Source organism: Oncorhynchus gorbuscha, linkage group LG21 (genome assembly GCF_021184085.1).
Source record: "Oncorhynchus gorbuscha isolate QuinsamMale2020 ecotype Even-year linkage group LG21, OgorEven_v1.0, whole genome shotgun sequence".
Classification (NCBI taxonomy): domain Eukaryota; kingdom Metazoa; phylum Chordata; class Actinopteri; order Salmoniformes; family Salmonidae; genus Oncorhynchus; species Oncorhynchus gorbuscha.
The window spans coordinates 47661782-47685657 of record NC_060193.1 but is presented as its reverse complement, the minus strand read 5'-3'; the positions used below and the strand labels follow the sequence as shown (position 1 = coordinate 47685657).

General features: G+C 46.3%; 1 protein-coding gene across 5 annotated transcripts in view; it reads left to right on the top strand.

Moving 5' to 3' along the window:
* The window catches only part of LOC124008576 (protein TANC1-like), a 55537-nt gene that overhangs the window by 1595 nt on the left and 30066 nt on the right, over positions 1-23876 (top strand). For 4 of the 5 annotated variants that reach the window (XM_046319962.1, XM_046319961.1, XM_046319958.1 and 1 more), the window contains 5 exons: positions 2334-2552; positions 3872-3964; positions 11488-11621; positions 12959-13169; positions 18304-18585. In XM_046319962.1, the coding sequence (XP_046175918.1) occupies positions 2334-2552; positions 3872-3964; positions 11488-11621; positions 12959-13169; positions 18304-18585 (939 nt within the window). Of the gene's footprint in view, positions 1-2333; positions 2553-3766; positions 3965-11487; positions 11622-12958; positions 13170-18303; positions 18586-23876 lie in introns of those variants that run through there. The other variant, XM_046319963.1, reaches the window with a different exon arrangement.

Sequence of the window (23876 nt, the reverse complement as noted above, 5' to 3'; positions counted from 1 at the left end):
GCCCTGACGAATTGAGGCTGTTCTGAGGGAATGGGGGGGGGGGTGTATCTTTTTTATATAGATTTTTCTTACCAGTTCTCAATAATGTTTGTCAAGCCTCTTTATTTTGGTAGGCTATAATCTATTATTCAGATTGATGCTAGGCCCCGTGTGCTTCCGCTCTGGGGTTGTGCCTCTTTCCAGTAGCTACTAGCTAGCTCCATTCTGTGTGGTAACAACAAGGGTGTTGTCAGTATCTCATAACGTGAGTGCTCACCCCTAGAGAAGTCTGGGGGAAATCAGAAGGCACTGTAGACACATGGGTACAAAGTCAGCATGTTGCACATGAAACATTTAATGCGTCTAATGTTGACGAGCTACAGAACTCGGAGAAGTGTGTCAGTCTCATCTACCATCTACCATTAATGACTCCAGGTCCTTAGATTTAGTTCAAAAGGTGGACTACCATGCTAATAATGGCATGTACATTTGAATTGTTGGACATAAAAGTCTGTATTATCACCAGGAAATGATCTCAAAGTGATGTTAATGTAGGAAATCTGTCCCTAAGGAACTCCCACGCATAAATAGAGACATATGCGATCGTATCCCAATGTAATCAAGGTTTGAAATGATTCTTTTGTTGTCTAATACTATATCCGTTTGGGATTATTCTAGTCCATGTGTAGTGTACAAATGATTTATAACTATGTTACGGCTGTCCGTACCATCCGCCCACGGCTGAATGTAATTGGCCCCTGGTCTAAGCCTATGGCCTTACATTGTGTGAAGCTGGCTGTGATTGTGTGTGAAAGCCTTGAGAAAGAAAGTTGTTCCCTGACTACATGATGAGCAGCATATGTTTCCCATAAGGCCGTGTGTGTGGCCTGGAGGCTCGCTCAGAGGCATCAGAGAAGGAGAATGGAAACTTTGCAGCACGATTAGGGGCCCTGAGTTTATAACTAATTATAATCAAGTTATAGCAACTCCCTACCTAGTAATGTTGGTTTTGTCCAAAACCTGTAAATTCTGCTTTATAAGGCTGTGTGTATCCTTGCAGATTGTCGTTCAAACACATTATATAATGTAGATGGCCATCTGCCTCTCTTCTTGTCATCCACGGGAATGAGGTTACTGTATAAACCATGCTACATTTCAACGGGCTGCTTTAATAATGTCATTTTGTTGTAGCATTACATACTACTCCAGCTCCGTTAATGCTGTGTTACTATTACACTCTATGCATCAGGCGTAGCCAGTAACTGCAATGCACACGCACATCATTGCACCTGTGCAGTGATTGCATTTAGCATAGAGGGGAGACAAAAGAGGAACACACTTTCCTCAAAGGCCTCTGAGCTGCCAGTAGGCGGTCCGCTCTTCAGAGCCACTACTAGACTTGAAGAATCGATCCGGTGTCTTAATGCAAGGGGATGTCGTCCACTTATTGTTGCTCCAAAACATGTATCTGACGGTCCTGTTTAAAGGGATAACCCACCCCCAGAAATAAAAATCATACAACCCATGTCAATTTGGTGAAAGCTTATGTTCTATCAGTAGGTAAATGTTTTAGTTTGATTTTTTTTTACCCATGATTTAACTCCGAAGTGGTCCATCTGTGAAACCAGGAAGTGGTGTCGGAACGAGTCGTAGCTACATGGTTCTCCTCATTGGAGATAGGGGGTAACACACTATCACATTTCATAACGTTTTTTGTTGTTGTCCTCAATCTAAACAGTGTACCAAATGATTCAACTCAGTTTCTCTTTCAAGTAGCATCCCACAATGGCCCTGTCTGTGGGAAAGGTGGGAAAGGGCCAGTGTTGCCATAGCAACATGCTCTGCACTCACTCTAGTCAGAGATGAACTGCAGGTTCATCTCGGTGAGATAGACTCCTGAATTGCTAGTTCAGTTTGTTTAGGCGATTTTACAGATAGCTAGCTACTTCACATGCTGATATTGACTTTGGTATTATTGTATGTAGATACGTTTGCTACTTAGCTAGCTAAATAGCCAGCCAGCTAGCCCAGAGAGCATTGCATTGTGGGTTTTGTAGTCGACTTGAGCTGCAACAGATTTCCACGAAGATTTTCACATGCTGCTTACAACCTTGTTATAACGACAAGATGAAACATTTGTTCACAAAAAATATTGTTTTCACATATTAGTGTTGTTTAACACTGTTAATGATAGGAATTAGTGGTTTGGGGTGGATTATCCCTTTAAGTTTCCAGATACAACTTTTCATAGGCCCTATTATTGATTACTGTTTCATTTGTTCTCTCTCTCTTCTCTTTTCCAACCCCTTTTAATCTCTCACCTTTCCCACTATATCTCCCTCTCCTCTTGCTAGCCGTAGTTGCTGATTACCACAGCCACAGTATCCAACGAAGGGGTGCTGGTGCTTGGGTGACCCACTACCAGGAGCCTAGCCGTGCCCACCACCCCCACCCCTCAAGGGGCAGGCCGAGGGGGAAGCTGGCTAAGGGGGAGTCCATCTCCCTGCCTTCGTCACCCCTGGTCCATCGCCAGTCCTACATAATGCCCTCAGAAATGGGCATCAAGTCCCCAGGTATTGTAACAGCCATCCACCAGGCTTTTGTTCTTCTAATGAACACACACAAACATACAGACACACCCGCACGCACAAACACACACACACACACACACACACACACACACACACACACACACACACACACACACACACACACACACACACACACACACACACACACACACACACACACACACACACACACACACACACACACACACACCACACAGAGGGAAGGGCACATCTATAGATCATCTGTAGAAATGAATATACTTACATCATTCTCTTTTTTTGCAGCTCATCTTGTTCTCGTTGCTATGTTCGTTGCTAGCCTAGCGACGAGTCTCGCTCATAGCATATTGATCGCATGTTCTGTTCAGTATCTCCCACGGTTCTGACAGGCTCTTGTGTGCTCTTTGTGGAGATTAGGTTATGATTGCTCTGCCTGGTTTTTAAGCCCAGTGGGTTTATAGCACAGCCAGTACATGCCTAATGATTGATTAAGGGCTATTCACACAGCTAGCACTTTATTTCCCCTGGGAAATATAGGAGATTATGCTCAAAATATCATTGTCAAATGTGCATACTGTCCAGGATACAGGACATCAATAACAACAACTCATTGTATCTCCAAGGACTGAAGGCTGGGGAAGTTTAGAAAGCAAATAAACTAAAGTAACTTTGTCATTAACTTATTGAGTATTTTTTCCATGTGTGATTTCTCAGTGGTATGCCAGGGCTATGTAGTAACTGGGATTCTACCGCTTACTCACTGACCCAGCGCAGCTTTGGAAAGGAACTGTTTACCTTGTTTGGAAGGTTATGCTTCGATGTCTTCAGCGTTTGTGTCTTCGGCATTCTAGCTGAGTAACACTAGGTGGCGGTGCAGTGTGCATCAAGCTGAAGCTCTGAGTTCACTGTAGTAGTGTGGACCTTTGACTCACACAGACACACACATGCGCATGCACGCTCGCACACACACACACACACACACACACACACACACACACACACACACACACACACACACACACACACACACACACACACACACACACACACACACACACACACACACACACACACACACACACACACACACACACACACTCATGTTGGCGATTTGTGCTATTATCATCACAGGGATTAGTTTATACTGTACTGCATGTATCTGAGTTCATGTTGGCTCCTCCCAACTGGTGGGAGAAATTCAAATTCCCCACTGCAAATCCCATCTGGAAGAGTTGAATTTCTCTCTCTTGCTCTCGCTCACTTTCTCCTCCCTTCTCTCGTTACCCCCATCTCACTCTCTCTCTCTGCTGCTCTGACTGAAGGTCTGTACAGGAAGCTGGAGTATGTGGAGAGTCCTTATTTTCCTGGAGACGCGTTCGCTTCCACTCTAAACAATAGCAAGACTGCCCAGAGAGGTGAGTGTGAGCGTGTCTGCACAGAGAGTTGTGGATGAGAGATGAGACGAGGGAGGGGAGAGAGAATGATATACAGTACATTTGGAAAAGTAGGAAGAGAGGTACAGAGGATAGAGAGAACAAGTCTTCCATAGTTTTGAGTTCTTTGATTTGGTGCCTGCTGTAATCTTTTTCAAATGCACATGTACAGTATGTGCATGCGCATGTGTTCAATTGACCTGCCAAACCTAAGTGGTGCTGAGGGTAACAGTGTAAATGCCAGCCATCCCCTGCACAGCTGTCTATGTGGAGAGGCTGGGGGCTAGTCCTGAGGCGGAGCAGCCTGTCTCCAGCATCCTCATGTCCTCTTGTTGCCAAGCACCGCTATTCTCCCTCTGCTTCTCATAACCAACGGCGACAGCGGGCTGGTGTGTTTACTGTGTGTTTCAATCATTCCCGAACCCCCTGAATAGACCCTCCTGGGATTTGTCACGCAGAGGTCAGAGTTAGATTGATGAAGCTTTCAATATTGTCTGGTTCTTTAAGTTACGAGGTGCTGTTCGTAATAGTACCACGGAGAGCCGAATGCATAGGTTCACTGATTATAGCTTCCTGACCTCAGGTGGGAAATCAGTTGGGCACTTAGGCAATGGATGGAGACATTGGCTGATAGATTGAGGATGCACTCGATCTCGTTCTCTCCCTTTCTCTCTCTCTCTCTCTCTCTCTCTCTCTCTCTCTCATCTCTCTCTCTCTCTCTCTCTCTCTCTCTCTCTCATTCTCTCTCTCTCTCTCTCTCTCTCTCTCTCTCTCTCTCTCTCTCTCTCTCTCTCTCTCTCTCTCTCTCTCTCTCTCTCTCTCTCTCTCTCTCTCTCTCTCTCTCTCTCTCTCTGTGTCTCACTCTCACACCCTCCCTCTCACTTTTTCTCTTTCTCTCTCTCGGTTTGTCTTGTTTAGTTTTAGCCACAGTTGTGTGATTTGAGGGTAGCTTTTTAAAACAGTAACCACCATTTCCCACTGCCCACATAGACCCACAGTGTATCTCCAATAACCGTTATGAATGTAAAGTAAATATAGATCATTATAATATACATTTACTAACCATTTCCTTCTCATTTGTGTGGTAATTTGCAATACTTTTCAATGTGACGTTTTCCAAATTTGCTTTTCCACGTGCTTTTCTCGTTATGAATTGTATTGAACCCTGAATGGAGCAGAGGTATAATTTTAACATCATATAAGATTATTAGGTTTTGCCTTTCAAAACCACCTTAGCAGACTCAAACAAATTCATGAATTAGACATGAATAGCTGTGAAATGCATTTGAGTGTATTCAGTTTGGTAATGACTTTGACAGGCCACGTCATTATTCTATTTTTGCACATAAACCAAGAATACACCCGTCGGATAAAAATGACGAGGGATGAATTTTCACCCGGAATTTGAAGGTGTGTTTCCTTGAGATGGAAGGTGCAGAGACAGATCTTGTTCTCAGTTTTGGTGGATCTCTGCTTAACCAAAGTACCTTACCACTGAAGTGCCCTCGAGTCTGCTTGTTTGTTTTATCTGTCGGCCCCGTTGCCTAGTCAATGCCATTTTACCTGCTGTTGTTATGCTAGCCGATTAGCTGTTGTCTCACCCACTGTTTTAGCTAGCTTTCCCAATTCAACACCTGTGATTACTGTATGCCTCGCTGTATGTCTCTCCCAAATATCAATATGCCTTGTATACTGTTGCTCAGGTTAGTTATCATTGTTTTAGTTCACTATGGAGCCCCTAGCCCCACTCCTCATACCCCTGATACCTCCTTTGTCCCTCCTCCAACATATGCGGTGACCTCACCCATTACCACCAGCATGTCCAGAGATAAAACCTCTCTCATCATCACCCAGTGCCTGGGCTTACCTCCGCCATACCCGCACCCCACCATACCCCTGTCTGCGCATTATACCCTGAATATATTCTACCATGCCCAGAAACCTGCTCCTCTAATTCTCTGTCCCCAACGCTCTAGGCGACCAGTTTTGATAGCCCTTAGCCGCACCCTCATACTACTCCTTCTCTGTTCCGCGGGTGATGTGGACGTAAACCCTGGCCCTGCATGTCCCCAGGCACCCTCATTTGTTGACTTCTGTGATCGAAAAAGCCTTGGTTTCATGCATGTCAACATCAGAAGCCTCCTCCCTAAGTTTGTTTTACTCACTGCTTTAGCACACTCTGCTAACCCTGATGTCCTTGCCGTGTCTGAATCCTGGCTCAGGAAGGCCACCAAAAATTCAGAGATTTCCATACCCAACTATAACATCTTCCGTCAAGATAGAACTGCAAAAGGGGGAGGAGTTACAGTCTACTGCAGAGATAGCCTGCAAAGTAATGTCATACTTTCCAGGTCCATACCCAAACAGTTCGAACTACTAATTCTGAAAATCACTCTCTCCAGAAATAAGTCTCTCACTGTTGCCGCCTGCTACCGACCCTCCTCAGCTCCCAGCTGTGCCCTGGACACCATTTGTGAATTGATTGCCCCCCATCTAGCTTCAGAGTTTGTTCTGCTAGGTGACCTAAACTGGGATATGCTTAACACCCCGGCAGTCCTACAATCTAAGCTAGATGCCCTCAATCTCACACAAATCATCAAAGAACCCACCAGGTACAACCCTAACTCTGTAAGCAAGGGCACCCTCATAGACGTCATCCTGACCAACTGGCCCTCCAAATACACCTCCGCTGTCTTCAACCAGGATCTCAGCGACCACTGCCTCATTGCCTGTATCCGCTACGGTGCCGCAGTCAAACGACCACCCCTCATCACTGTCAAACGCTCCCTAAAACACTTCTGTGAGCAGGCCTTTCTAATCGACCTGGCCCGGGTATCCTGGAAGGACATTGACCTCATCCGTTGAGGATGCCTGGTCATTCTTTAAGAGTAACTTCCTCACCATTTTAAATAAGCATGCTCCGTTCATAAAATGCAGAACTAAGAACAGATACAGCCCTTGGTTCACTCCAGACCTGACTGCCCTCGACCAGCACAAAAACATCCTGTGGCGGACAGCAATAGCATCAAACAGTCCCCGCGATATGCAACTGTACAGGGAAGTCAGGAACCAATACACGCAGTCAATCAGGAAAGCTAAGGCCAGCTTCTTCAGGCAGAAGTTTGCATCCTGTAGCTCCAACTCCAAAAAGTTCTGGGACACTGTGAAGTCCATGGAGAACAAGAGCACCTCCTCCCAGCTGCCCACTGCACTGAGGCTAGGGAACACGGTCACCACCGACAAATCCATGATTATCGAAAACTTCAACAAGCATTTCTCAACGGCTGGCCATGCCTTCCGCCTGGCTACTCCTACCTCGGCCAACAGCCCCGGCCCCCCCGCAGCTCCTCGCCCAAGCCTCTCCAGGTTCTCCTTTACCCAAATCCAGATAGCAGATGTTCTGAAAGAGCTGCAAAACCTGGACCCGTATAAATCAGCTGGGCTTGACAATCTGGACCCTCTATTTCTGAAACTATCCGCTGCCATTGTCGCAACCCCTATTACCAGCCTGTTCAACCTCTCTTTCATATCGTCTGAGATCCCCAAGGACTGGAAAGCTGCCGCAATCATCCACCTCTTCAAAGGGGTTGACACCCTGGACCCAAACTGTTACAGACCTATATCCATCCTGCCCTGCCTATCTAAGGTCTTCGAAAGCCAAGTCAACAAACAGGTGACTGACCATCTCGAATCCCACCGTACCTTCTCTGCTATGCAATCCGGTTTCCGAGCCGGTCACGGGTGCACCTCAGCCACACTCAAGGTACTAAACGACATCATAACCGCCATCGATAAAAGACAGTACTGTGCAGCCGTCTTCATCGACCTTGCCAAGGCTTTCGACTCTGTCAATCACCATATTCTTATCGGCAGACTCAGTAGCCTCGGTTTTTCGGATGACTGCCTTGCCTGGTTCACCAATTACTTTGCAGACAGAGTTCAGTGTGTCAAATCGGAGGGCATGTTGTCCGGTCCTCTGGCAGTCTCTATGGGGGTGCCACAGGGTTCAATTATCGGGCCGACTCTTTTCTCTGTATATATCAATGATGTTGCTCTTGCTGCGGGCGATTCCCTGATCCACCTCTACGCAGACGACACCATTGTATACACTTTCGGCCCGTCATTGGACACTGTGCTATCTAACCCCAAATCGAGCTTCAATGCCATACAACACTCCTTCCGTGGCCTCCAACTGCTCTTAAACGCTAGTAAAACCAAATGCATGCTTTTCAACCGATCGCTGCCTGCACCCGCATGCCCGACTAGCATCACCACACTGGATGGCTCCGACCTTGAATATGTGGACACCTATAAGTACCTAGGTGTCTGGCTAGACTGCAAACTCTCCTTCCAGACCCATATCAAACATCTCCAATCGAAAATCAAATCAAGAATCGGCTTTCTATTCCGCAACAAAGCCTCCTTCACTCACGCTGCCAAACTTACCCTAGTAAAACTGACTATCCTACCGATCCTCGACTTCGGCGACGTCATCTACAAAATTGCTTCCAACACTCTACTCAGCAAACTGGATGCAGTTTATCACAGTGCTATCCGTTTTGTCACTAAATCACCTTATACTACCCACCACTGCGACTTGTATGCTCTAGTCGGCTGGCCCTCGCTACATATTCGTCGCCAGACCCACTGGCTTCAGGTCATCTACAAGGCCATGCTAGGCAAAGCTCCGCCTTATCTCAGCTCACTGGTCATGATGGCAACACCCATCCGTAGCACGCGCTCCAGCAGGTGTATCTCATTGATCATCCCTAAAGCCAACACCTCATTCGGCCGCCTTTCGTTCCAGTACTCTGCTGCCTGTGACTGGAACGAATTGCAAAAAATCGCTGAAGTTGGAGACTTTTATCTCCTCACCAACTTCAAACATCAGCTAGCTGAGCAGCTAACCGATCGCTGCAGCTGTACATAATCTATTGGTAAATAGCACACCCATTTTCACCTACCTCATCCCCACAGTTTTTATTTATTTACTTTTCTGCTCTTTTGCACACCAATATCTCTACCTGTACATGATCATTTATCACTCCAGTGTTAATCTGCAATATTGTAATTATTCGCCTACCTCCTCATGCCTTTTGCACACATTGTATATAGACTCCCCTTTTTTTCTCTGTGTTATTGACTTGTTAATTGTTTACTCCATGTGTAACTCTGTGTTGTCTGTTCACACTGCTATGATTTATCTTGGCCAGGTCGCAGTTGCAAATGAGAACCTGTTCTCAACTAGCCTACCTGGTTAAATAAAGTTGAAATAAAATACATTTAAAAAAATCAATGTTGTTCCCACCAACGGAGGCTGCTGAGAGGAGGACTGCTCATAGTAATGGCTGGAATGGAGTCAATGGAATGGTATCAACCGCATGGAAACCACATGTACTTCGTTCCAGACGTTATTATTAGCCATCCTCCCCTCAGCAGCCTCCACTGGTTTCCACGTCATTTCAACCCAAAAGTGTAATGTGACGATGTCGAATCAACGTAATGTGGAAACCAGTGGAGGCTGGTTTCCAAAAAGTCATCAACTTATTTAAGGGAAGTTTGTCTTTTTTTTCACAACTTAGAACCTTAATCTGATGTCATGGTGACGTTTTTTTGTTGATTTCACATTGAATTCACGTTAGTTGACAAATCAACCAAATATAAGTCAAAAACGATGAACTGAAGTCTGTGCCCAGTGGGTTGAAGTGTGCTAAGATTTGATTGAACAACATTCTGCCAGAAACAACCAAGCGTTCTCCAGCTCCCAGTCTATTGCACAACCCAGTGTGGACCAAAACACTTCAGATCCATGTTTGTCACAGAAAGAGAACATGTATCAGAGTGATCATTTTGAAGGGAGCTGCTAATGTGACAGCTGCTGTGACTACGGTTGGTTTAATACTTCACTTCCATTAAGCTGGATAATGGAAGGTGACATTACAGGATTCATTTAGTTCAGGTGATACCCCTGTTTTGATTTCTATCCAAGATGGCACCCAACTACCCTGGCATTCACGGTCTCTCTTTCTTTCCCATTTGTAATGTACACCCTTGAATCAGACTCTGCGTTGAACTCTTCTCTGGTTATCTGAACGTACAGGAGCCCCAGTCAGACAGTCCAGCCCCGTGTTCCACCAAGCGTCTGTTTGTCCTTCTGTCTCTCTCACTGTCTGTGATTAACATCTCTGCTGTGTAGGAAAGGTGCCGGTGCCTGCCTTTCGTCTAACCAGTCAGCTCGTTTCATCATCGCCCCTTGTCTGAGAGATGGGGGAAGTTGTGACTTTAGGGGGGAGAAGAGAGGAGATATATGCAATAGTGAGGTGGTGGTGGCTGTTTCCACTTATTTGCTTACTGTGTATTGCATCATTTCTACGGTTCATTGGAGAGAACAATGGATTATGTGGAGGCGGGGAGAGGATATCGACAGTGAGGAGGAAAGAATGGGCCGATCCTGAGGGCTTGAGAGAGGGGGAGAGGGATGGAGGGATACACTCTTAGAAAAAAGGGTGTACTCTAGAACCTAAAATGGTTCTTCGGGCTGTCCCCATAAGAGAACCCTTTGAAGAACCCTTTTTGTTTCCAGGTAAAACCCTTTTGGGTTCCATGTGAAAACCCTTTCCACAGAGAGTTCTACATGGAACCCAAAAGAGTTCTAACTGAAACCAAAAAGGGTTCACCTTCGGAAGCTTTTTTCCCAAGACGGATTGAGGGGAGAGATGGATGAGAATGTGTCTAACCCCAGACGGGTTGAGAGTAACTAACGCCCAACAAGCTGTGTCTCGGCCCTCCCACATTCATTCCCTTCTTCCTCATCTCTCTCAATAGGAGCTCCGTTTCCTAGACATCATCATATTCTCCAACTCAATGTTGTATGTAAACAGGATATAGAGGTGCCGTGTTGAACCCCCTCGCCTCATCCTCCTCTGCGTCTGTACAGTGGTGTAGGTGACCTAGAGGTGAAAGGTCGTGGCATCACGCCCATCTCAGTGATGTATCGACGCACCCTATTGCTCAGCTCAGCCCGATCGGTCCGGACAGGGCAGCCAGTGCCAAAGACGACGGTGCAAAGGCGCCTGCCCTCTGCCGGAGGCCAGGGCTGAGCTGAGCTCATTGAGATTCTACGCCTGTCTCCTAACCAACCGGGAGCGCTGAGCAGGCACACACACATATGGACACACACACACACAGAGAGAGAGCTGCTTCAGTCGTGCAGCCAGGGACTGAGAAAGCCACAGCCTCTTCATTGGTAATGAGGCCGACCGGCGCTGCTGCTGCTACTGCTGACCTGTGGATGCATACATTAACCTCTCCTCCGTCAGCATAGTATAATAATCCTCCATCCAATCGACGTAGCCAGGAAGGAGGAAAGGCAGGAAGGTTTGAACTGAGCTGGACTGAGCTGGACTGAACTGGGCTGAGCTACAGAACGCGTGTGTTTGGTGTGGTCACGTCGTGCTGCTCACAGCGATCCGCTCGTCTGTCATCTCTCTCCATCTGTCCTCCAGAGCTGCACGCGGAGCTCCAGCCCAGCTCCTCCTCCTTCTCAACCCAGGAACTGATGACCAGGCTGGGCTTCTTACTGGGAGAAGGGACCCCAGCCTCGCCTAGCACCCCCATGGAGGACTGGAGGGAAAAGAAGGTATGTGAAAGGAAAGATGGTGGGAAGGAAGGAGGGAGAGTGACTGAGGAAGTCAGATGTCAGAAATATGAAAAGGAGGCTCGTGTGTTTCCTTTGCAGAGGAAGTGAGGAGTTTTTGTATGGTTTCTTTAATTAGAATTCAAGGCAATGTTTTGTATGATAACCAAGATTGAGAGTTTGTTTTGGTTAAGCTGCACATTTAGAAACTACAAGGTAAATGACCAGTTGAAAAGAAAACCCGAGGCACTCTTTGAAAGCATATACTGTAATGTCATTTTGTTTATGGAATGTGTACATAAGGTGATGTCAGTTGAATATCTTGCTTTTAATCTTGTTGCATTGGCTCGCCACATGCTGTCGAGCCCGCAGGACGTTTATATACTGTATTGTATCATTCTATCACCGTTTGAGCATTGCCCCACTTTCCTAACCTCCTTCCTCCACCTGAGCTCCAGATGGAGCCAGTTTTATGGAGACAATGTGTCGGCTGTGAGCAGTGTACCGTGTCCTGGTTCAGATAAATGATGGGGTGGTAAAGTGGGAAAAGCACTGAGCTGAACGTTCTCTAACGTTGCAGAAACGCTGGGTGCTGGGGTGAGTTGAGACATATAGGATCTAGGAATGGTAGGGTTCGGGTGTTGTTGGAGACATATGAAGAAGGATGCAGATATTGGGGTTTGGGGACATTGGGAGGAGAGGGGGATATTGACACACACACACACACACACACACACACACACACACACACACACACACACACACACACACACACACACACACACACACACACACACACACACACACACACACACACACACACACACACACACACACTTACTGTATATACAATGACCTATATACCATACCTGATAATATTTTAAATAAAACACCTCTTTCTCTCTCTCTCTTCTCTCTGCCCTTTCTCTTTCTATATCTCTCTTATCTTGCCACCCTTTCTATCCAACTCTCCTCCCTTTCTACCTGACTGCCCCCTCTTTCTCTCTCTCACCCCTCTCTCACCTTTCTCTCTCTTCCTCTCTCTCATCCCTCTCACCTCTCTCTCTCATCTCTCTGCCTCTCTCTCTCTCTCTCTCTCTCTCTCTCTCTCTCTCTCTCTCTCTCTCTCTCTCTCTCTCTCTCTCTCTCTCTCATCCCTCTCTGCCTATCTCTCTCTCTCTCTCTCTCTCTCTCTCTCTCTCTCTCTCTCTCTCTCTCTCTCTCTCTCTCTCTCTCTCTCTCTGCCTATCTCTCTCTCTCATCACGCTCTGCCTATCTCTCTCTCATCACGCTCTGCCCTCTCTCTCTCTCTCTCTCTCTCTCTCCCTCTCTGTCTGTAGTGTAATGTCTCTGGCCAGGCGGTGAGCCCATGCTCCACATTGACCTGCAGCACTACGTCTCCATGCTCAGACAGCCCCTGCTCCACCATGGGTAGTAGCAGTACCGGGGGGCCCTGTCTCCCCAATCCCAGCCCAGGTGGGACCCTCCTCCGCCCCAGTCCCTGCCGGAGCCCAAACTCCACACTTGAGAGCCAGGATAGCGGAATCATAGGTGAGTACTTATATAGACCATCATCACCATAGTTGGATCAATTTAAATTCAGATATTTTCTTCTCACCTCCTGATAAATAATTGATATGTGCGTTTTAGAGCACCTACTCATTCAAGGGTTTTTCTTTCTTTTCAGTATTTTCTACATTGTAGAATAATAGTGAAGACATCAAAACTATGAAATAACACATATGGAATCACATAGTAACCAAAAAAGTGTTAAACAAATCAAAATATATGTTATATTTGAGATTCTTCAAATAGCCAACCTTTGCCTTGATGACAGCTTTGCACACTCTTGGCATTCTCTCAACCAGCTTCACCTGGAATGCTTTTCCAACGGTCTTGAAGGAGTTCCCACATATGCTGAGCACTTGTTGGCTGCTTTTGTTTCACTCTGAGGTCCGACTCATCCGAAACCATCTCAATTTGATTGAGGCCAGGTCATCTGACGCAGCACTCCATCACTCTCCTTCTTGGTCAAATAGCCCTTACACAGCCTGGATGTGTGTTGGGTCATTATCCTGTTGAAAAACAAATGATAGTCCAACTAACGCAAACCAGATGGGATGGGGTATCACTGCAGAATGCTGTGGTAGCCATGCTGGTTAAGTGTGCTTTGAATTCTAAATAAATCACTGACAGTGTTACCAACAAAGCACCATCACACCTCCTCCTCTACGCTTTACAGTGGGAAATACACATGCAGAGATCATCCGTTCACCCACACCATGTCTCACAGAGACACCACGGTTGGAACCCAAAATCTCCAATTTGCACTCCAGACCAAAGGACACATTTCCACAGGTCTAATGTCCATTGATCGTGTTTTTTGGCAAGTCTCTTCTTATTATTGGTTTCCTTTAGTAGTGGTTTCTTTAGTGGTTTCTTTGCAGCAATTCAACCATGAATGTCTGATTCACACAGTCTCCTCTGAACAGTTGAGATGTGTCTGTTACTTGAACTCTGTGAAGCATTTATTTGGGCTGCAATTTCTGAGTCTGGTAACTCTAATGAACTTATCCTCTGCAGCAGAGGTAACTATGAGTCTTCCATTCCTGTGGCGGTCCTCATGAGAGCCAGTTTCATCATAGCGCTTGATGGTTTTTGCGACTGCACTTGAAGAAACTATTCAAGTGCAAACTATTCCGTATTGACTGACCTTCGTATCTTAAAGTAATGATGGACTGTCATTTCTCTTTGCTTATTTGAGCTGTTCTTTCCATAATATTTTTTTAATCAATTATTTTACCAGGTAAGTTGACTGAGAACACGTTCTCATTTACAGCAACGACCTGGCGAATAGTTACAGGGGAGAGGGGGAATGAGCCAATTGTAAACTGGGTATTATTAGGTGACCGTGATGGTTTGAGGGCCAGGACACCGGGGTTAACACCCCTACTCTTACGATAAGTGCCATGGGATCTTTATTGACCTCAGAGAGTCAGGACACCCGTTTAACGTCCCATCCGAAAGACGGCACCCTACACAGGGCAGTGCCCTGGGGAATTGGGATATTTATTTTTTAGACCAGAGGAAAGAGTGCCTACTGGCCCTCCAACACCACTTCCAGCAACATCTGGTCCCTCATCCAGGGACTGACCAGGACCAACCCTGCATAGCTTTAGAAGCAAGCCAGCAGTGGTATGCAGGGTGGTATGCTGCAGGGTGGTATGCTGCAGGGTGGTATACTGGACTTGGTCTTTTACCAAATAAGGCTATCTTCTCTATACCACCCCTACCTTGTCACAACACATTAAGAAGGAAAGAAATTCCACTAATTAACTTTTAACAAGGCACACGTGTTAATTGAAATACATTCCAGGTGACTACCCCATGTAGCTGGTTGAGAAAATGCCAAGAGTGTGCAAAGCTGTCATCAAGGGGTACCTATTCGAAAAATATATTTAGATTTGTTTAACACTTTTTTGGTTACTACATGATTCCATACACCTTAGCCAAATACATTTAAACAGTTTTTCACAATTCCTGACATTTAATCCTAGTAACAATTCCCTGTCTTAGGTCAGTTAGGATCACCACTTTATTTTGAGAATGTGAAATGTCAGAATAATAGTAGAGAGAATGATTTATTTCACCTTTAATTTCTTTCATCACATTCCCAGTGGGTCAGAAGTTTACATACACTCAATTAGTATCTGGTAGCATTGCCTTTAAATTGTTTAACCTGGGTTAAACGTTTCAGGTAGCCTTCCACAAGCTTCCCTCAATGAGTTGGGTGAATTTTGACCCATTCCTCCTGACAGAGCTGGTGTAACTGTGTCAGGTTTGTAAGGCCTCCATGCTCGCACATGCTTTTTCAGTTCTGCCCACAAATGATCTATAGGATTGAGGTCAGGGCTTTGTAATGGCCACTCAAATACCTTGACTTTGTTGTCCTTAAGCCATTTTGCCACAAATTTGGAAGTATGCTTGGGGTCATTGTCCATTTGGAAGATCCATTTGCGACCAAGCTTTAACTTCCTGACTGATGTCTTGAGATGTTGCTTCAATATATCCACGTAATTTTCCTCCCTCATGATGCCATCTATTTTGTGAAATGCACCAGTCCCTCCTGCAGCAAAGCACCCCCACAACATGATGCTGCCACCCTCGTGCTTCACGGTTGGGATGGTGTTCTTCAGCTTGTAAGCCTCCCCCTTTTTCCTCCAAACATAACGATGGTCATTATGGCCAAACAGTTATTTTTTTGTTTCATCAGACCAGAGGACATTTCTCCAAAAAGTATGATCTTTGTCCCCATGTGCAGTTGCAAACCGTAGTCTGGCTTTTTTATGGCAGTTTTACAGCAGTGGCTTCTTCCTTGCTGAGCGGCCTTTCAGGTTATGTTGATATAGGACTCGTTTTACTGTGGATATAGATACTTTTGTACCGGTTTTCCCCAGCATCTTCACAAGGTCCTTTGCTGTTGTTCTTCGATTGATTTGCACTTTTCGCACCAAAGTACGTTCATCTCTAGGAGACAGAACACGTCTCCTTCCTGAGCGGTATGACGGCTGCGTGGTCCCATGGTGTTAATACTTGCGTACTATTGTTTGTACAGATTAACGTGGTACCTTCAGGCGTTTGGAAATTGATCCCAAAGATGAACCAGACCTGTGGAGGTCTACAATTTTTTTCTTTGTTTGAGGTCTTGGCTGATTTCTTTAGATTTTCTTATGATGTCAAGCAAAGAGGCACTGAGTTTGAAGGTAGGCCTTGACATACATCCACAGGTACACCTCCAAATTATGTCTATTAGCGTATCAGAACCTTCTAAAGCTAAAACATAATTTTCTGGAATTTTACAAGCTGTTTAAAGGCACAGTCAACTTAGTGTATGTTAACGTATGACCCACTGGGATCGTGATACAGTGAATGACAAGTTAAATAATCTGTCTTTAACTTGTTAGGGACGTGCTCCCGCTGTGGGGATCAAATCAGCGGAAATTTCAAGTGCGCCACGTATAGTTTTTGATAAAACTCAAACTTTCATTAAAATACACATACAAGGTACTGAATTAAAGCTACACTCGTTGTGAATCTAGCTACCGAGTCAGATTTATAAAATGCTTTTCGGCGAAAGCATGAGAATCTATTATCTGATAGCATGCACCCAAAAGTACTGGAACTTCATCTAGAACGACAGATTTTGCGGTAGCCGGCGCTACCCAAAACGCAGAAATAAAATATAAAACATTCATTACCTTTGACGAGCTTCTTTCTTGCACTCCTAGATGTCCCATAAACATCATTTTGGGTCTTTTTTTTTCGATTAAATCGATCTATGAAGACTGTGTGATCAACAAAAAAAATAGCGTTTTATAACGTAACGTCATTTTTTTTTTAATTAAAAAGTTGACAATAAACTTTCACAAAACACTTCAAAATACTTTTGTAATGCAACTTTAGGTATTAGTAAACGTTAATAAGCGATCAAATTGATCACGAGGCAAAGTATATTCTATAACTGTACGTCTGGAAATAATGTCCGGGTAAATCTCAACCAAAATATCCGGTCGGAGACCTAAAGAAATGGGCTGTCTCTTCTTCGTTTGACCAAGAAACAAAGCCTAGGCAAATAACAAGACTGTTGACATCGTGTGGAAGCTGTAGGTATTGCAATCTCGGCCCCATTTAATGTGGGTCACTTTTAACAATTAGTTGAAGTGGCGCATGGATATATTTTTCCATTTTCAGTGATCAGATTTTCCTGCACTTTTCGATGAAACGCACGTTCTGTTATAGTCACAGCTGTGATTTAACCAGTTTTATAAACGTCTGAGTGTTTTCTATCCACACATACTAATCATATGCATATACTATATTCCTGGCATGAGTAGCAGGGCACTGAAATGTTGCGCGATTTTTAACAAAAAGCTGCAAAAATTTGCAGCCTCCTTAATTAAACAATTGTTGGAAAAATGACTTGTGTCATGCACAAAGTAGATGTCTTAACCGACTTGCCAAAACTATAGTTTGTTCACAAGAAATGTGTGAAGTGGTTGAAAAACGAGTTTTAATGACTCCAACCTAAGTGTATGTAATCTTCCGACCTCAACTGTATCGCATTACTCTCATTGTCCATAAACCTGATTAAGATAAGGGCCTCAGCACTGACTGAAGAAATAGAGATAGATGATACTTGTTTCACCTTCCTTTGAGTTCTCAGTCAAGACTCTCTCTCTCTCTCTCTCTCTCTCTCTCTCTCTCTCTCTCTCTCTCTCTCTCTCTCTCTCTGTGCCACTTTAGTCGAGAGGCTTCAGGTCCCTCTTGACAAAACTGGGACGTTGCTGTCTTTGCTGCGTACGGGTCTGGACTTTCTAAAATAGGACATCTTTCTCCCTAAATAGAGCTTGTATTTATAGGTAAATACAAAAGAGCAAGGGGTGCAGAGTACAAGCGTTTGATTGTGTTGATGTCGATGTGTGACTGATGCCTCGCCACTGTTGATGTGACTGATGATCGGACTCTTACTCTTTAACTCAGTCCAGTGTCACTGCCAATAACATCCCAGACTGGGAAAGCACAGTGAACGATTCCTAACTTGATCTCATCCCAAAGGCCTTTAGTCAACCGTTTGGTTTTGTTGTTTGTAGTCACCTTACCCCTGTCTACTCCCTCTGTGCCTCAGCTACCATCACCAGCTCTTCTGAGAATGAGGACCGCGGCGGTTCCACTCTGGATCTGAGCAAAGATGGCAGCCGGAGGGCCGCTGGGCATGGAGGGCACAGCGGCGATTACTGCCCTCGTGTCGCCAAGGACGACCTGCCAGGGCCCAGCGAGGCCCCGCCCAGGTCTGAAGTCACCATCCTAGGGGAACCCAGAACTCCGCCCCCAGCCAAGAGGCCCCTCCCACAACGCCACACGCACAGCACTTCTTCCCTTGTGATGCCACGCCCTAACTCTGTGGCAGGTGAGTGGCCATCTTATGCCTCTTGACTGGTGGCGTCTCAACTAGTCTCCTTCCCTTATGTCCTTTCCTCTATGATTACTGGCCTAGCAGGGCATGATAGATGAAAGCAGTACGTTGGAGGTCTATCCAGTCCTTTTACCTTTTAGCGGTGATGAGGGAAAGGAGATGAGGAAAGGAAGCCATGAAAGACAATCAAACAGCTCTACCTTGGCCAGGTGTTTAGAACCAATCGTTTTTGTGGCGAAGCTCTCTTCCCTCCATTCATTTGGGTAGCTGTAGCTTTTTCTGACCATGTGGTTTCTGTGACGTGGAAGAGCCATTAGACAGAGCTGCTTTCTGCCTAGTTTCTGTCATTAGACGAGGACGGCATACGGCATTACGTCTCTCTGGAGGATGGAGACAGTGAACGCTACCGGCTACGGTATTCCAGGAGGCTTTACGTTGTTATTCTACATCTGTTTCTCCTCTGTCTTTGAGAGAACAAGAGACAACTTTATCCTTCGTTAGATGCCACTCCATTTGGAGAGCGGGGGCGACGACGACGATCTCTCAGGGGAGTGGATCCACTGAAATGACGGACAGGCTCTTCTGTTTGTTAGGGATGCTGCTCGTGGAGAACTTTAATTGCTAGAAATGAGCATGCATGGTATTATTTGTTTGAATAGACCTCCAGTTCAGGTTGTGGTTGTGATGGGGGGGGGGACAAGGATGGGAGTAACACAGGACATGTTTGGTTTCTTTCAAAGCCCACGCTCTATATAGGTTTCTATCTGCTGTTGTGCTGTGGTGGCCCGAGCACAGAGGAAGTGTTAGTCCCACGTATACCTGCTGATTTCAGTACAGCTTGAGAGTTAAGTGGCGCCGTGTGTGAATAGAATGTCAGTATTCCTGCGGTGCCATTGAAAGAGGGCAGACCCCCCCCCCGAGAGCTCTTTCCATTCAACTGCCGCTGTAGCTTTCATCATAGTGCTCTGAGATTATTATCATACCAAACAACATGTATGTGAGGTGGAAGATTGTGGGAAAGAAAATGTGTACGTTGTTTAACAGTAACCTGGCCCTGGATGGAACACGACGTAGGTTGTCTCAGCAGTGTAATGGGCATGATGGTGATGTGAAGTGCATCTCTGAGCTCAATGGTTCTAACGCTGAACAATAGCCTGGTCCAGCCTCCAACCACTTTTTCCCAAGATCCAGGTGTGACTCACCGCTAGACTGGACACGATGGTGGCGATGTTGGGGTTGTAAACATGGTGTTCCAGTGGGCGAGGTGAAGTGTAGCGCCATACAGGCCATTTCCTGGTCCACTTCCGCTCCTGTCCTGTGAGCTGTGCAGTACGTGTCACAAAGCAGAGCAACGTGACGTTCCTCTTGTGATTCCACTCTGAGGAGATTAAAGGTCTCATGTAATGCCAGATTATACGGTAGTACAGGAGGCTGGGCCGCGCACTATGGATTTATGTGCTGTATGAGGGAGAGAGAGAGGGGGAGAGAGAGAGAGAGAGAGAGCGAACAGTCGCTGAGTTCGTAGTATGGCTCGATCATGACAGCTATAGTTCCTTTCCTTCCCACGCGGAACAAAAGGCAGTACTAAATAACTTAGAGATGCTTCAATCACAGCTTTACTACAAATAGAGTGATTAAACTTGAATCTAGAAGCCTCAAGCCCCATCTAGCTACTATACAACAGTTACTGCAGATTCATTAAAACAACATGCACACACCCATATGCCCACACACTCACACATGTGCGCGCACACACACACACACACACACACACACACACACACACACACAGACAGAACATCTGTGTATATCTATCTACAACCTCCCTATCCAGATATTACTGTACTGTTATATCACATCCAGACCCCGACAAGCAGATTGTTTCCCAAAGGAAATTACTGTAATCTAGTTAGCTGCTTCTTTACCAGACTTGAATTCATAAGCCACTCAGAGCAGAGATAACTAGGCCTGGTGGAGCAGAGCAGAGAGAACTAGGCCTGGTAGAGAAGAGCAGAGAGAACTAGGCCTGGTGGAGCAGAGCAGAGATAACTAGGCCTGGTGGAGCAGAGCAGAGAGAACTAGGCCTGGTAGAGAAGAGCAGAGAGAACTAGGCCTGGTGGAGCAGAGCAGAGAGAACTAGGCCTGGTGGAGCAGAGAAGAGAGAACCAGGCCTGGTGGAGCAGAGAAGAGAGAGCTAGGTCTGGTGGAGCAGAGCAGAGAGAGCTAGGCCTGGTGGAGCAGAGCAGAGAGAGCTAGGTCTGGTGGAGCAGAGCAGAGAGAGCTAGGCCTGGTGGAGCAGAGCAGAGAGAGCTAGGTCTGGTGGAGCAGAGCAGAGAGAGCTAGGTCTGGTGGAGCAGAGCAGAGAGAGCTAGGCCTGGTGGAGCAGAGAAGAGAGAACTAGGTCTGGTGGAACAGAGCAGAGAGAGCTAGGTCTGGTGGAGCAGAGAAGAGAGAGCTAGGCCTGGTGGAGCAGAGCAGAGAGAGCTAGGTCTGGTGGAGCAGAGCAGAGAGAGCTAGGCCTGGTGGAGCAGAGCAGAGAAAGCTAGGTCTGGTGGAGCAGAGCAGAGAGAACTAAAACGGACTGGTCCTAACAAACACAACATTCTGCTACAGAACAGGTGTAATTGGAGCTGGTCTCTGGACCTGACTATGTTCCTGACCTGTAGTGAGCTGTTGATATTCCCAGGCTGGATGAGGATTCACTTAGATCATCATCACCATACAACATGTACTGATCTAGCGGTAAACTCCCATTTTAATGAGTTGTTGAAGAGTGAGCAAATGAGCATGACAGAGAAATATGCACACATGACTGTAAGTCGCTTTGGATAAAAGCGTCTGCTAAATGGCATATATTATTATATTATATTATTATATTAAAGAGAGGCAGAAAAAGAGAGGAGGGGGGACAGGGGACGGAGGAGAAGTAAAATGGAAGCCGAGAGTGAGAGGATTTACTATACGATGCATTCGTGTGTTCGCGTGTGTGCGTGTGTGCGTGCGTGCGTGTGTGTGTGTGCTGCAGCTGGCTCTCTGTGTGTCTTTGTGTTTTATCCTTGAGTTTCTTTCTACAGAATATTTGACATCACAAAACATGGGCAGCATAAGGGAAGAACGATGACCGATTTGTTTCCCATTTTACTCAAGGACAAGAGTCTTGAATCGCTCTCCCTTAAGGCTGAAATACATTACAGGCTACCGGGGTTAACACCACCGCTCTTATGATAAGTGCCATAGGATCTTTAGTGACCACAGAGAGTCAGGACACCCATTTAAAATCCCATCCGAAAGACGGCTCCGTACACAGGGCAATGTCCCCAATCACTGCCCTGGGGCATTGGGATATTTTTTATTTTAGACTAGAGGAATGAGTGCCTCCAACACCACTTCCAGTAGCATCTGGTCTCCCATCCAGGGACCGACCAGGACCAACCCTGCTTAGCTTCAGAGGTAAGCCAGCAGCATCTGGTCTCCCATCCAGGGACCGACCAGGACCAACCCTGCTTAGCTTCAGAGGTAAGCCAGCAGCATCTGGTCTCCCATCCAGGGACCTACCAGGACCAACCCTGCTTAGCTTCAGAGGTAAGCCAGCAGCATCTGGTCTCCCATCCAGGGACTGACCAGGACCAACCCTGCTGAGCTTCAGAGGCATGCCAGCAGCATCTGGTCTCCCATCCAGGGACTGACCAGGACCAACCCTGCTGAGCTTCAGAGGCAAGCCAGCAGCATCTGGTCTCCCAACCAGGGACTGACCAGGACCAACCCTGCTGAGCTTCAGAGGCAAGCCAGCAGCATCTGGTCTCCCATCCAGGTACTGACCAGGACCAACGCTGCTGAGCTTCAGAGACAAGCCAGCAGCACCTGGTCTCCCATCCAGGGACTGACCAGGACCAACCCTGCTGAGCTTCAGAGGCAAGCAAGCAGCATCTGGTCTCCCATCCAGGGACTGACCAGGACCAACCCTGCTGAGCTTCAGAGGCAAGCCAGCAGTGGGATGCAGGGTGGTATGCTGCTGGCCAATATGTTATTTCTGTTCCACTTTTTTTGTTTTGTTCCTACCACACCCTCCCCTGGTTGGAGGACCTGGTGGAAAACATACAAATTAAATATATATACAGTGCATTCGGAAAGTATTCAGACCCCTTGCCTTTTCCACGTTTTGTTACGTTACAATCTTGTTCTAAAATTCATTAAATAAAAAATGTTCCTCATCAAAGTTACACACCTGTCTATCTATATAAGGTCCCATAAACCAAGCCATGAGGTTGAAGGAATTGTCCGTAGAGCTCCGAGACAGAATGTGTCAAGGCACAGATCTGGGGAATGGTACCAAAACATTTCTGCAGCATTGAAGGTCCCCAAGAACACAGTGGCCTCCATCATTCTTAAATGGAAGAAGTTTGGAACCACCAAGACTCTTGCTAGAGAGCTGGCCGCCCGGCCAAACTGAGCAATCGGGAAGAAGGGCCTTGGTCAAGGAAGTGACCAAGAACCAGATGGTCACTCTGACAGCGCTCCAGAGTTCCTCTGTGGAGATTGGATAACCTTCCACAAGGACCACCATCTCTGCAGCACTCCACCAATCAGGCCTTTATGGTAGAGTGGCCAGACGGAAGCCACTTCTCAGTAAAAGGCACATGACAGTTTGCCAAAAGGCACCTAAAGAACTCTCACATGAGAAACAAGATTATCTGGTTTGATGGAACCAAGATTGAACTCTTTGGCCTGAATGCCAAGAGTCACATCTGGAGGAAACCTGGCACCATCCCTACGGGAAGCATGGTGGTGGCAGAATCATGCCGTGGGGATGTTTTTCAGTGGCAGGGACTGGGAGACTAGTCAGGATTGAGGTAGAGATGAACGGAGGGAAGTACAGAAAGATTCTTGATGAAACCTGCTCCAGGGTGCTCAGACTCGGGCGAAGGTTCACCTTCCAACAGGACAACGACTCTAAGCACACAGCCAAGACAACGAAGGAGTGACTTCAGGGCAAGTCTCTGAATGTCATTGAGTGGCCCACCTAGAGCCCGGACTTGAACCTGATCAAACATCTCTGGAGAGAACAGAAAATAGTTGTGCAGCGACGCTCCCCGTCCAACCTGACAGAGCTTGAGAGGATCTGCAGAGAAGAATAGGAGAAACACCACAAATACAGGTGTGCCAAGCTTGTAGCGTCATACCCAAGAAGACTCGAGGCTGTAAACACTGCCCAAAGGTGCTTCAACAAAGTACTGAGTAAAGGGTCTGAATGCTTATGTAAATGTGATATTTCCGTTTTGTGTTTT